The sequence below is a fragment of the Trachypithecus francoisi genome, unplaced genomic scaffold (assembly GCF_009764315.1).
Source record: "Trachypithecus francoisi isolate TF-2019V2 unplaced genomic scaffold, Tfra_2.0 Lachesis_group6, whole genome shotgun sequence".
NCBI classification, from domain to species: Eukaryota; Metazoa; Chordata; class Mammalia; order Primates; family Cercopithecidae; genus Trachypithecus; species Trachypithecus francoisi.
In genome coordinates this window covers 32223273-32238832 of record NW_022681471.1, presented here as the reverse complement: position 1 = coordinate 32238832, position 15560 = coordinate 32223273, and the positions used below count along the sequence as shown (strand labels likewise).

Below are 15560 nucleotides of genomic sequence, written 5' to 3'. Positions count from 1 at the left end.
AAGAGTAGTATTTTCTTCTCCCCTGAACTCAAACCCAGACTCATTTCATATTGACTTTATGAAACAATTTGACACTGAAGATTTGAACGAAGCAATGTTTATACTTGTATCGCATGTTTAAGAATAAGTATCCACCTTGAGGATTCCTGGGAATTTTCCTCACCCTGTTAACCATGCCCTCCCCCATACTTGTATAGAATTATCACAAAATCATCACAAAAATTTTAAAAAGTTTAAAAGTAACAAAATCGACAAATGTGAGTTCACTAGAAGTTGTTAGGAAGATTTTAAGTCCTGTGATTTTATAACTTTCTTTCAATACTTGAATTTTAAAGATCTTCTCTAGAAACTTTTTTTAAATAAAAGTTTTATTGGAGAAAAATAGAACCACCACGTACACAGGGAAAAGAGCACAAAAATTCAACTGATACAGAACAACAACTGAAAGTCACAATTATCCAATGTAGTTTGCAATTACTTTTCAGTTTCTTAAACAGCTCCCCTCAACTTGTTTTTTTAACAGTCTTGCTAATTTTCCAGCTGAAACAGCATCAAGTTTTCAAAGAATTAAGAGCCTCGGGGAGGGGACCCGCTTTCAAGATACCGAATGTGACATCAAGAGTCTCCTCCTAACAGGACCAACTCTATCTAAAAGTTGCTTACAAGTAACTTGAATCTTGTGTAATAGTCTACATCTCACAGACCATCAGAAATGAGTTAGAACACTGTTGTTGATGGTACGGTATGAAGAGAGGGCAAACAAAATAGCTGCATTTGCTTGTCAGCTGAGCTCATATAAAGAAATCAGTGAGGAGCTGAGAAAATACAGGCAATGGCTGCTCAATAAGAATTACAAGTTCCGAATACCACATATAGTTAGACGCCAGTGTGCAAGTTGATGCAACTAGAAAGAAATAGGCAACTTTTTAAAATACCTGGCCACAGGTCTTTGAGAACTCAAGGAAACAATCAACAGTAGACACAAGAGTCAAAAATCTCCTCAGGTTGAAGATTAGGACATAGGTAATCTTCCTAACGGCTCCAACAGGCAAAGAAATATGCTGTGGCAAAAAGCATTAAGTAGTTCTGATTTTTAAAAAACAAGAACAAAATTTTCTGCTTCTCCTCCCTTCAAAGCTTCAAGGAAATAGAAACAAGGAAGCAAAACAAAAACAAACACTGATGGTAAAGAGAAGCCTTTTGCTTGAATTATCAATTCGAAAAACAGTACTTTTGCCATTTTGTATATATAAACAATCCTGGGACATTCTCCTGAAAACTAGTGTCCAGTGGCTAAGAGAACTCAATTTCAAGCAATTCTGAAAGGAAAACCAGCATGACACAGAATCTCAAATTCCCAAACAGGGGTTGTGTGGGAAAAATGAGGGAGGACCTTTGTATCTAGGGTTTTAGGAAGTTAAAATGAAGATGACAGGAAAGGCTTATTTATCAACAAAGAGAAGAGTTGGGATGCTTCTAAAAAAACTTTGGTAGAGAAAATAGGAATGCTAAATCCTAGGAAGCCTGTAACAATCTACAATTGGTCCAAGTTGAAGACAAAACGGTCCAAACAACATTTAAAGTCTAAAGTATGTTGAAAACTAGTTGAGAAGTTTTGCTCCTGTAACAATTTACAAAACACGTTCATTTTGGTCTCTTTCGCAATTTTCTTATTGTATTCATTTTTAATACAAAGAGTTGGATTTTTCTCTTCTATGATGTTCCTCTAGTACAACTGATCATTAATTTTCTATTTTAGCTATTTTTATAAGTACTTGTTAATCAGCACAGTTCACTTGGGGCTAAGCCATATATACACATCCCATACTCATAAATGAAAATTTTTAGGATGTGAATATACAAGATATTATGTAAGCAACTGTCCCCCTACTTGAAAACTTGTTTCCAAATAATTTTTTTAAAAAACATCCCTTTCAGTGTAACAGAACATACCTAGTAAAATATCAATAGCTATGACAACTCATTTCTCTTTTCAAGGGAAATCACAAAACGGGTGAACAACCAAGTCAAGGGTGGTTTTTCTATTTGATAAATACATCCAGAACTCTGTACAGTAAATAAAGTTTGCATGCAGTTTAAGTATCTTTAAATGACATTTTAAGCAAATAAACCTTTTGCTTCATAATTAATGATGTATAAGAACCCTCCCCCATTTTTAATAGCCACAGGGATCTCTTTCCCAGTTCCAAAGAGGAATTCATGAAGACCAAGTACGTTCTTAAGTGTTTTCTGCACATCATACTAAATAACATGCAAAGAGTTCAACAACATTCTTCTTAAAGGTAAGTATTACTCTTTAAAATGGGCATGTTAACCACTGAGAAAAAGTCCACTCAACTATTTCCATTAATTACACTGCTTCATTTGGTCATCGGTAGTAAAAAAGGAGTCAAATAATATTGAATCAACAGGTTAGTTTATCCACTGGCTACTGCATATGACACCAAATGCTGCAACATTCTATGCAATATAGTTGTACTGGTTTGGATTTTCTTTATCTCTTTCCATGTAGTCCCGGTCAATTAAAGATTCTATTCTCTTCTTAAGATCAGCAGGCTGTAAGAGAAGGCAAATTTTCAATGCAAAGTTCATTATCATCGGCTCAAGCCCATTTAGTTAACACCCCATTAAAAAGACAACAGTTTTGACTCATGAATTTAATCTCCTTTTTAAAAATTTTATTTATTTAAATCTCTTTTTTAGAGAAAAATATCATGAAAATAAACCAGGTTTAAAAATGTTTTATACACGTTGAAGATTCTTTTTTTTTTTTTTGAGACGGAGTCTCACTCTGTTACCCAGCCTGGAGTGCAGTGGCACCACCTTGGCTCACTGCAACCTCCACCTCCTGGGTTCAAGCGATTCTTCTGCCTCAGCCTCCCGAGTAGCTGGGACTACAGACACAAGCCACCACGCCCGGCTAAGTTTTGTATTTTTAGTAGAGACAGGGTGTCACCATATTGGCCAGGTTGGTCTTGAACTCCTGACCTCAGGTGATCCACCTGCCTCGGCCTCCCAAAGTGCTGGGATTACAGGTGTGAGCCACCATGCTCAGCTATGTTGAAGATTCTTTAACACCAGAAATGTTTTCGATTTTTGATTTTTTTTTTATAGTTCTTAATTTTTTTAAATAGACAGGGTCTTGCTATGTTGCCCAGGCTTACCTTAAACTCTTGTTCTTGAGTGATCCCCCCAGCCTCAGCCTCCCAAAGTACTGGAATCCTAGTACTCACAGGTATAAGCTACCATGCCTGGTCCTGATTTTTTCATTTTGGAATATTTGCATATACATAGTGAGATATCATGGAGATGGGACCCAAGTCTAAACACAAAATTCATCTATGTTTCATACATACCTTACATAGCCTGAAGATAATTTTATACCTTTTGTGCATGAAACAAAGTTTTGACTGCAACCTGTCAAATGACGTAGTGTGGAATTTTCCACCTGTGGCATCATGTTGGCATTCAAAAAGTTTCCAATTTTAGAGCATTTCAGATTTTGGATTTTCTCATTAAAGGTGTTCAACCTGTACTATATATACTATACATACATTAAACTGTCCCACCCTTGTCATATTGTTATGCAATACTTTCTATTACTTTTCTATTTTAAAGAGGTCATGCCAGAAGCAGCTACCCTTTGCGTGGTTAAATACAAAAGACTACATTTATTGTAACTTCACATGAGGACTATAAGGTAGTTTAAGAACACAGAATACTAGTTTTGTCAAGATAGTTTGTGAAGTACACCTTTACTTTGGGCAAGAGTTAGTTGGCTTAATTTTTATAAATTAAGATTTAAAATGTATTGACAAAATCACTATTTAGACAGGTGCGGTGGCTCATGCCTGTAATCCCCGCACTTTGGGAGGCTAAGACAGGTGGATCACCTGAGGTCAGGAGTTCAAGACCAGACTGGCTAACATGGCAAAACCCCATCTGTACTAAAAATACAAAGATTAGCCAGGTGCGGTGGTGGGCGCCTGTAGTCTCAGCTACTAGGAAAGCTGAGGCAGGAGAATTGTTCGAACCTGGGAGGTGGAGGTTGTAGTGAGCTGAGATTGCACCACTGCACTCCAACCTGGGTGACAGAGCAAGAAGACTCCATCACAAAAAACAAAAACAAAACAAACAAACAAAAAACCACTATTTAAAAGAATACTGGCCAGGTGCAGTGGCTCATGCCTGTAATCCCAGCACTCTGGGAGGCTGAGGTGGGCGGATCATGAGGTCAGGAGTTTGAGACCAGTCTCGCCAATATGGTGAAACCCTGTCTCTACTGAAAATACAAAAATTAGCCAGGCGTAAATTAGCCAGGCGTGGTCGTGCGCACCTGTAGTCCCAGCTACTCGAGAGGCTGAGGCAGAAGAATTGCTTGAACCCGGGAGGCGGAGGTTGCAGTGAGCCGAGATCACACCACTGCAACCCAGCCTGGATGACAGGGTGAGACTCCATCTCAAAAAAAAAAAAAAAAAATACTACGTGAAATGGCTTGATAAATGAAGTACCTCATAATTTAGATCCTCATACTTTTGGTTTAACACATCTGACTTGGATTTCTGCATCCTGTGATTTAAAAGTAATCAAGAAAGCTTGTGGCTTTATCTTCATGATTGCATTCTAAGCTCCTGGATGACAAAATTCCACTATATATCTTATGTATCTAGCCTGTAAATATAATATAATCTTGTTTGCTAATAGAAAGTTTTTTAGTATAAGTAAAATGACCACTTGTTCAAGAGGGGAAAAGAGGGGAGACAGTCCGATGCAACAGTGAAAATTTTATCCAGTAATCCCAAGGTTTGGAAATCAAATGACTTTCTCTTAATTACGGTGAAAGACTTAGAATATCAGCAAAATATTAACTACAGCGATCCCCTAATTTCCCCAGCATCAGTGATCTCTCTGGCTTCAGGTGAAATGATTGTTAGGCAGAGCATGAGGGTAAGAGTGTGGTAATAAGGAGTGCAATATTAGGTTTGGAGAAAAGAAAATGCTTACCTTATTAGAACTAAGAGCTACAGAGTGCTTATTATGTACCAGGTCCAGTGCTAAGATTTTTACATTCATGATCTCATTTAAACCTCACAATAACCCTACAAGGTAAGCACTATTATCTCAATTTTACAAAAGAGGAAACAAGATCAGCAAAGTGAAGTGATTTATGCAAGTCTAAAGCTCATAAGAACCCTAATAGCTAGCAGTCTATTCAAACTCTATCCATGTTTATCATCCAAGGGTTTGGCTATCTACCTCCTAAAACTTGGAAAATAGGCCAGTACGACATCACATTAAGTGACTTTATTATTGGGCACTCACAGTGGAACGTTTCCATTTAATGACCAATTTCAGTTTACCAGAACTATCACTACACTTTTCAAAAAGATGCTTAATGATGACTAGTTATCTGCATGGTCTTTAACAGATGATCTCTTATATAAGCTAACTAAACAGGAGATTTAACTCAATCCACAATAACCGAATCTGTCAAATTTCAACAAATACCATGGTATTTCAAGAGGAAAAGAAGTAAATAAACCAACCAGAAGTTCAAAAGAAATATAGTGAATAAACTTGAAAATTTCAAAGACTCACTTAGCAGTTAAACTTTCAGGTATCCAGGATTTTCTGTTATTTTCCCCTTTTGTCACTGCTGCCCACATATGCCAACAAAGATTTTTTGGAAATCATATGCATCAACATGGAAAATTAAAACTTTTCTCTCTCTAAATGGTCATGACGCTTTATGTCTGCAAGATTTGTGTCTGAAAATCTAATGTACTTTCTTTTATTTATAACATGCTCAATAGGAAAACACAGAAGTACCTACCTTAACTGGAAATTTCAACTGGTTGTACACTTCTGAAACAAGGAGATTGTGGCTAAGTGTCTTTCTCATCTTCATAATTCGAACAATTGCAGCATCAATTTGATATTGTCTGTCTTGAAATACTCTTTCTGTAGTGCTTGCTTGTTCTTCAACCTAACAAAAAAGTTTTAAACCTAAGAATTATACCAGAAGCAAAACCTGACTATTTACATAAATTGTGCATTTTAGGGACATGGCATTGTTATTGCTTTAAAGGTACTGAATTTTCTAATTGGGTCTTATACATATAGATGTGACAGAGAAAAAGCCTACAAACATAACTCCTTTCTGTTCTGATTATATTGCCCTATACCAATGAAGTAATGCTAATATTAGTTAATAGAAAAACATCATCTTTGAATGCTTTTCTAGAAGTAGAGATAGCTGATGTGGAATTTAACATTTTGTTTTTTTACTCTGTCTTTGATATCTTCTAAATATGTATATCAGTTTCAATGGATTGTTAACCAGATTTCTCTACGACAATAGCTTGTTTATAAAGTGACTGACTCTGTCTGACCTGACTCAAGGCATGGTATTAACTGGCTAAGCAAACTAGTTAAGAGTCAAACTCTTTGAAAATTAATTTTTATTTTGTAATATATAAATCAGACATGCATGCCATTAATGCTTACAATCCTTCAAGACTTATAGACATGTAGGTATTTAGGAGGCGGTTTACCAATCTTGATGCTAAAGCAAAAATGTTCATCTTTCGTAACTAAACCAAAAAAAGTCTGGGCTTTTTGCAGCAGTTTCTTCCTGGTACAGCATAAACGTTTTAAAAGTAAGGACATGATAATCCTTTAAGAAAATATCCTTTGATGTGTACGTGAAAATGACAGGAACTTGTTTGAAGATACTGGTCGCTGTCCTACATTAAAACTTTTCTTGGCTGGGCGCAGTGGCTCACACCTGTAATCCCAGCACTTTGGGAGGCCGATGTGGGTGGATCATGAGGTCAGCAGTTCGAGACTAGCCTGGCCAATCTGGTGAAAACTCATCTCTACTTAAAACACAAAAATTAGCTGGGTGTGGTGGTGCACGCCTGTAGTCCTAGCTACTCAGGAGGCTGAGGCAGGAAAACCACTTGAATCCAGAAGGCAGAGGTTGCAGTGAGTCAAGATCGCGCCACTGACTCCAGCTGGGTGACAGAGTAAGACTCCACATCAAAAAAAAAAAAAAATTTTTTTTTTTTGAAATATTACATTAAATCTTATTGGAACTGAAACCATCAGTTTCAGGATGCTGCAGTTGGAAGTCTCTTACAAATTCAAATGGCAAAAACAAACAAAATATTCACCTTCACTGTTTTTGTTTTTTTCATTTTTTAGACAGAGTCTCACTCTGTCACCCAGGCTGCAGTGCAGTGGCGCGATCTCAGCTCACTGCAACCTCCACATCCTGGGTTCAGGTGATTCTCATGTCTCAGCCTCCCAAGTAGCTGGGACTACAAGCACGCACTACCACGCCCAGCTAATTTTTATATTTTTAGTAGAGACAGGGTTTCACCATGTCGGCCAAGCTGGTCTTGAACTCCTGACCTCAGGTGATCCACCCACCTCGGCCTCCCAAGGTGCTGGCATTACAGGCGTGAACCACCATGCCTGGTCCACCTTCACTGTTAATCAAACAAAGAGTGAATAAATCATTCAGATTTTTCACCAAGCAAGCTGGAAAAAGAAAATATAATCTTTAGTGCTGGTGGACATAGTAAGACAGGCTCTCATATGCTGCTGGACAGAGTATAAACTGGTCCAGTCTTTCTGGAACACAATATGACATTATGTACTAAGACTCCTAAAATGTTCATACCCTTTAACCCAAAAAAATCTATTTCCACACATTTATCATATATCAAAGAGATTAAAATTTAGGTTCAAAGAGGTTTCTTGCAATTTTATTTATAATACTAAAAAGTCATGAATTTAATTGCCCCAAAATGAACAGTGGTTGAATAAATTGTAAGAGCCATGTAAAAATATTACACTGCAATTTGCCATTTTTTGAAGCTATTTAATGGCATGGAAAAATTCTAAAGATTGAATATTAAATAAACAAAGTAGGATATAAAACCATGTTGAGTATCAACCCAATTCTGTACAACCACTCTCCCAAAAACCCAAAATCAAATATGGAAATATATTTAGCTGGACATAGCATAGAAAATGTTAATGGTATTGGCAGTATTACAGGTATAAAATCTTTATATATTTTGATTATTAACATGTATAATTCCAATGTGTTAGGACTAGGAGAAAGTAAAAGAAATACCGTTTCTTTCATCTGGTTTGATTGATCTTTATCCTGAAAAGTTTGTGTTTGAAATCATCATTACAAATGAACTTGTCACCATCTTCAATATCTTTGCCCTTTGGATTTTTTGCCAGAACTCTAGCTTTGCCACAGGCTAATGACTGCAGTGTTCTCCTTAACTCTCCATCCTCTGAAGAAGAAAGAGAGGTTTAGTTATTTGTTACCAGCATGAACAACTACCACATTCTACCTCAATCTAGTTTCCACTCCATCCCCCTATTAAAACTGTTTCATTTTTTCCCAAAGGTCACCAACAACTCTTCTTTGTCCTAGCCAATGGTTTTTTCCCTAGTCCTCTCCTTTTTTAAAAAAAAAATATAGCCGGGCGCAGTGGCTCAAGCCTGTAATCCCAGCACTTTGGGAGGCCGAGACGGGCGGATCACGAGGTCAGGAGATCGAGACCATCCTGGCTAACATGGTGAAACCCCGTCTCTAGTAAAAAATACAAAAAACTAGTCGGGCGAGGTGGCGGGTGCCTGTAGTCCCAGCTACTGGGGAGGCTGAGGCAGGAGAATGGCGTAAACCTGGGAGGCGGAGCTTGCAGTGAGCTGAGATCCAGCCACTGCACTCCAGCCTGGGCGACACAGCGAGACTCCGTCTCAAAAAAAATAAAAAAAAAAAAAAAATAAAAAAAATAAAGACGGGTTTCACCATGTTGCCCAGGCTGGTCTCAAACTCCTGAGCTCAAGTGATCCACCCGCCTTGGCCTCCCAAAGTGCTGGGATTACAGGTGTGAGCCACCATGCCCGGCCCCTAGTCATCTTTTAAAGGTGTCAATTATCATACGATGTGGGCAACTACCAAATCTTCCAAAATGACATTTCACTTCTCTCCAGTTGCACGTTTAAACGGCAATTCTGCCTGGCTGTTTTACTATCAACTGTAGTCACGTCCAAAATTTGATTCATCATCTCTATATAACTGTGTCCTCTTTCCAGCTGTCAGTGGTGATACTACTAACCTTCGCAATTGGGAAACCCTGAAATCATCTTTTAACTTTTCCTTCTCCCTCATCCTCAACATACTAGCTAGCAGTTGCTTCCGCAGAGATGAGTTTTCTCCATTTTCGTGGCCTCATTCTAGTCTAAGGCCCTTCCACTTTATGCCTGAATCATCCCAACAGCGTCTAAACTGGAATCCCTTGATCCTTCCAGTTGCCCTGAACATTGATTTCAGTAAGTGGTCCAAATAATTACTTCCACCACGCCACATAGTTGAGACACTACAATGTAGGTTTGCATTTGCTAGATTTATCAGGTTCTCCACAATCAGGCCCTACTCATCCTACCTAAGTTTTTAACTCACTATTCTGTTACAATTAAGCTCTTCATGATTCTTCATGATTCCATGCTACAATTAAGCTCTTCATGGGCCTATACTGTGCCCATTCCTACCTCCAATCTCATCTCAAAATATTTCCCTTTGCTGTATATGCCTTCTCCCTGACCAAAACTTGAAGGCCCAGCTCAAATGCCACTTGCTTCATGACAGCTTTCCCAATTGTGCTAGTCCACAGTGATCCCTTGCTTTGTTGAACTCCTACCACACTTAGTACCACAAGACAGTACTTATTGGTTTTGACGTTATTTCAAGTGTCATTTCCCCCTTTCCCTATGGTTATATTAAGAGTTTTGGCCAGGCGTAGTGGCTCACACCTATAATCCCAGCACTTTGGTAGGCTGAGGCAGGCGGATCACGAGGTCAGGAGTTTGAGACCAGCCTGGCCAACATAGTAAAATCCTGTCTCCACTAAAAATACAAACATTAGCCAGGTGTGGTGGCGGGCACCTGTAATCCCAGCTACTCAGGAGGCTGAGGCAGGAGAGTCACTTGAACACAGGAGGTAGTGGTTGCAGTGAGCTGATATCACGCTGCTGCACTCAAGCCTGGGTGACACAGCAAGATTCCATCTTGACAGGGAAAAAAAAAAAAGAGTTCTGGCTGGGTGCAGAGGCTCATGCCTGTAATCACAGTACTTAGGGAGGCTGAGGCAGGAAGATCCCTTGAGCTCAGGAGTTTGAGACCAGGCTAAGCAACATAGTGAGACCCTGTCTCTGCAAAAAAAATTTTAAAAATTAGCCAGGCATGGTGGCATGCACTTGTAGTCCCATCTGCTTGGCAGGTGAATCACTTGAGCCTGAGCCATGATTGTACCACCGGACCCCAGCCTGGGTGACAGACTGAGACCCTCGTTAAAGAAAAAAAAAAAAACAACCCTCAAAAGAGTTCTGAGGCAAGGGATTATTCCTATAATATGTCCCTCAGACCTCTTAACATAGTGGTATGCACATAGTGAACACTTAATGTTTGCTAACCAACCAATTCAACACAAACCTATTCCGGTTGCCTGCTTGATCTCTTCTAAACTGAACTCCTCTCCCTCATTAAACATTAGCAGCACCAGTGTTTGAAAAAGAGAGACCTGGAGTTCTTTTTTACCCTGTTGAAGAAATAAAAGTGTTTAGCCATCATTTTTTTAAAAACACATGCAAAATTAATCAAATCATCTCTTATAGGAAAAGCATTTTTCAATTAGTAGATTTAGAAAATGATTAGCATTATCCAGCAAAGCCACTTGACGTGGTAATACAGTATTTCAGTGTGGGGTTTAGGTGTGACCCTACCTAAAACAGGGGGAAGGATTAGCTGACCTTTTAAGTTTTTTTTTAAGCCTTATAAATAGAATAAGTAATGAAAATTAATCAGCCTTATGTGTCATTCTAGATCTTTATCACAAGCAGCAAGAAATCACTATTTCAAATGTATTTTTTATTTGTTTGGCTCAGATTAGTCATGAAAAGCTAAAGTTTTTTGAGATTAGATATTGCACACTGTTCCCCTTAACTCCCACTCTATTCGTAGCTCCCAGCAACAAGATTTCTGTCAAGAAGTGGCAGTGTTAGGCTGGGTGTAGTTGCTCATGCCTGTAATCCCAGCACTTTAGGAAGCGGAGGCAGGAAGATAGCTTCAGCCCATAAGTTTGAGGTTACAGTGAACTGTGATTGTGCCACTGTACTCCTGCCTGGGTGACAAGGGTGGGACCCTGTCTCTAAAAGTAAACAAATAAATAAAAATAGGAAGTGGCAGTATAAAGTTTTCATCTACAGGTGAGGAAAGAGTAGGGGGAAAGTTCATTGCTTTTCGTTTTGCAGAAGGGCCAAATCAACTGTGGAAAGACCACACAGCTAAAATTACTTAAAAATACATAAAGCTATGACAAGCTCTGACTGTTGTCATGCGGATATCTAGGATACAATTATAAAACAATAGCTTAAACTGGCCAAACGCGGTGGCTCATGCCTATAATCCCAGCACTTTGGGAGGCCGAGGCAGGTGGATCACAAGGTCAAGAGATAGAGACCATCCTGGCCAACATGGTGAAACCCCGTCTCTATTAAAAATACAAAAAATTAGCTGGGCATGATGGCGCATGCCTATAGTCCCAGCCACTCGGGAGGCTGAGGCAGGAGAATCACTTGAACCTGGGAGGCGGACGCTGTGGTGAGCCAAGATAGCGCCACTGCACTCCACCCTGGTGACAGAGTGAGACTCTGTCTGAAAAAAAAAACCCCACAAAACAATAGCCTAATCTTTCAGTTAAGAAAGATGACCTAAATATTAAGACAAAGATGAAAACTAAAAGTTTTGGGAACATCCACTTACCTCTTTAAATTCTGCTTTAAGCACACAGTGTCCTAGGTTGACTGCCACTGAAGTTTCCTGCCACTATGTTTGCCTAGGTAAAATGTCTTGAAAATCTCCTGAAGTTTTACCATCTAAAGTAAATAAAATAAGGCTTTATTTAAGCTCTGTACCCAATACCACATTTACCACTTTTTATACTTACCTCATGTGATATAATTTCTGGAAAATTTTAAGACTACATCCAGTAGGTCCACCAATCACTTTGATGAAAAATAATGATCTCCCAACCACCAAATCAATGGGATTTATTAGGATTTATACCCTTTGCTCTCTCTGAACCATTTAATCATCCCCTTTTGAAACATTGACCTGCAGCAGCTTTTGTGCCTCTATACTATGCTGGTTCCTTTATCTCACTGTTGCTTCTGCACTGGTTTCCTTCACAGGTTCCTCTTTCTACCATCTGCCAAATGTGAGCCTTTTCTAAAGTTCTGCCTCTGCTGTTTTTTCTTCCTCTTTGAGACAGATCTACTCCCTGGGCCTTCATAATCATCTCCATGGAGGATTCTCAATATCTATCTGTCTAGCCTTAATCCCTTTTATGGACTTCAGTCCTGGGCTAGACAGTTTCCCAGGAGTCAGGATAGATTTAATCAAGCATCATTTAGCAATCCCACCTATGGGTGAAATACGTGCAAGAATTCTTAATAACTAGGTAGAGTGAGGGGTATAATCTGGGAAGATGGAAGAGAGCCAGGGAAATTGACCCTGAACCCAGAACTTGGCATTATTAGCTATGCTCTTAACTGGACTTAGAAGTACAAAAGTAAAATATTAAAGCAGTTGATATTTGGTGTTGGTGTGTTTACTGACATTCACTTTTAAAAGTATCTATGCCAGGCCTGGTGACTCACACCTGTAATCCCAGCACTTTGGAAGGTTGAGGCGGGGGGATCACTTGAGCCCAAGAGTTCAAGACCAGCCTGAGCAATACAGTGAGGCCCTGGGTCTCTATTTTTTTCTAAGTATCTATTTTTAAATGACAAGCAAAATGGAAATGCTATGATTTCTATGCCTATAACTCAGGTTCTAAACAGTAACTCTTACCTCTGGTGGTAAATGAACTTCCATAGGCACATATGTTGGCCAATAGCCCATTGTCAGGATATTCACAGTTAATTCAATATTTCCCGGAACATTCTGATTCTGCATATACTATAAGATCAAAACACACACTGAGATCTTAAAACTGCATACATTTCGTATCATAATAACCTATTTAAGAAGTTCCCCGTTATGAAATTACATGCAAACACTGACCATCCTTAAAATAAAAGGCAATTATTAAGAGGACTTTAAATGAAGCCTACACAAATGCATTAGGCAAGTATAGAGGTTAGTATTTTGATACAAAGGCATACAAGGATCACATGACCTCATTACAGGCATTATCAACTTAAATAATTTCTCACATACAGCTGGGCTGTTATAGGATCTCTCCTCCACTCTTTTCCCCAGTACCACCTGCAGTCCCCACCTTTGAATACCCCTACATGGCTTAAACATCTTGCAGCAATCCCCATTCCTCACCCCACCAGCCAGCCCAAGTCTCCAGATTTTCGCTTGCTCCACTGCCTGTCTGCAGGGAGTGGCCTGGATTAGGGAAGGAAAAAGAGGGGAAAAGGGCAAAGCAGATAAGCCCTATTCTGTAGCTACTATAGAATTCATAATCTTACTGACCCTGATTTTTTCTTAATTCTTTCACTTCCACTTCCCACCTTAGCAGCACTGTGGGGTAAAGAAGTCACTACTAAAACCCCAAAAGAGGAAAATCTAACTTGCCATCACTATCACCTATGTTCTTAAACATTTCAAAACTACTTTCTACCTACATCTTCAAACTGTGGATCTAGCTTTCTATCCCCAGTGTCCCCAAAGGCTTTATACAGCTACATTATCACTTCTCCTCTCTCCCCACTGCAAGCTCTGAACATGCAAATCACCAAATGATAAGACGCTGGGGAAAGCCCTGTTCCCACTATAGCTCTTCTTGTACTGACTTCAGTTCAATACATTTTATTTTTATTTTTGTGTTATTCTGGGTGTTTGTTAAAAGTAAATCCTAAAGTAGGTCAAATATACTTATATTTCACCAATGATTTTTTTCTACTGTGAATATCACCTCAGTTGCCATGAATTACAACAAACACGTTTCTATTTATCCTCTTCAGTACAAATCACAGCAAGCAGGTAACTAAATATAACTAAGTTCAAGGAATTAAGTAAGAGTTTAACTCACTTTTACCTGTTTGAACTGAATCATGATGTCTTTAGAAAGTTCCATGTCTTTAAACATTCCTTCAAGTTTGCTGGTGAAAGCAGCTCCGCATTCTATTAAAGATGTTTTTACATGTATAATATTTTAAAGTGGTAAAAACAAAAGAGGTTTAAAAGTGGGAAACATGAAATATAAAACTGACTTTAGTATGATCTGTAACTTCATAAGAATAAAAAGAAATCCTTACCCCAAAGTGTATGCCCCATTAATTCAGAGTCAAACTCTTAATCCTGTAGTAACCTTATCTACTATTTAGGTATAAAATAAATGGGAAATTTTTATACAAATAATAAAACCAAGAACAATGCTTTATCTTAAAAAACACAACAGCTCTGGATATATGTACAATAAGTTGGAAACCTCAGGAGCTTGCTCAATTATGTTTTCATCATATATACATAGACACAACTGACAAAAGAGGAAATCGATTGAAAGGGTAAGAAGCTAATATTCTCCTTCAGAAATCCAAGAAAAGGAACAGAAAGAATGAGAAACCTACCATGTTTAAGTTTGGACAGCATTGATTTTTCAGCATCTACAGACGCGCTCTTCCCGACTAACAGGCGCTTGGCTAAATCTTTCTTATAGAAGGCCTCAAAAACATCCTTGCCTATGTTAAAACAAAAAAAAAAATGCAAAATTTATAATATTCCAATAAAAAGTTCTGACAAAATTGCTTCAAAGTGCTTTAATAAAGCACACCATTATTCCAAGTTATTTTACTTTATACATTTTATCTAAGTTTGTTAAATGCAAGAAGCAGTAGAAATCCATTTTTGTGCCAGACATTTCAAAGTCTTTATTGTAAAACTTTTTTGCATGAGAACTGTCTTGACTGCATTAACTTTTCTTCAGAAAAGCTTTTGTGGACTGGTAGCTTTGGTGCCAATATTTAAGAGATTAAGTCAAGTAGCAAAAATCAAGGCACTTAATACTAGAAGAATCAAAGCATAGGACAATCAGGTAACATTCTTCATGTATCCCCCCAATGAATTAAAAACAATTTTAAATCTGTAATTCCCAATAAATATTCCCTCCAGGCTGAATATGCTTGCTAGTTTCTCTGTTGAGTGCTATTTTTTTTTTTTTTTGAGATGGAGTCTTGCTCTGTCGCCCAGGCTGGAGTGCAGTGGTGCGATCTTGGCTCACTGCAAGCTCCGCCTCCTGGGTTCATGCCATTCTCCTGCCTCAGCCTCCCAAGTAGCTGGGACTACAGGCACCTACCACCATGCCCGGCTAATTTTTTGTATTTTTAGTAGAGATGGGGTATCACCGTGTTAGCCACGATGGTCTCGATCTCCTGACTTCGTGATCCGCCTGCCTCGGCCTCCCAAAGTGCTGGGATTACAGGCGTGAGCCACCGCGCCT

The 15560-nt window shown here is 38.7% G+C and overlaps 1 protein-coding gene across 1 annotated transcript in view; it reads right to left on the bottom strand.

The window, feature by feature from the left end:
- Window positions 1–350: 350 nt before the first annotated feature.
- The window catches only part of CUL4B (cullin 4B), a 52540-nt gene continuing 37330 nt past the window's right edge, over window positions 351–15560 (bottom strand). The window contains 10 exon segments of the mRNA XM_033200857.1: window positions 351–2577; window positions 5855–6007; window positions 8168–8184; window positions 8187–8339; window positions 10544–10649; window positions 11873–11907; window positions 11910–11985; window positions 12962–13069; window positions 14160–14245; window positions 14692–14802. Of these exon segments, the coding sequence (XP_033056748.1) occupies window positions 2482–2577; window positions 5855–6007; window positions 8168–8184; window positions 8187–8339; window positions 10544–10649; window positions 11873–11907; window positions 11910–11985; window positions 12962–13069; window positions 14160–14245; window positions 14692–14802 (941 nt within the window). The 3' untranslated portion in view covers window positions 351–2481.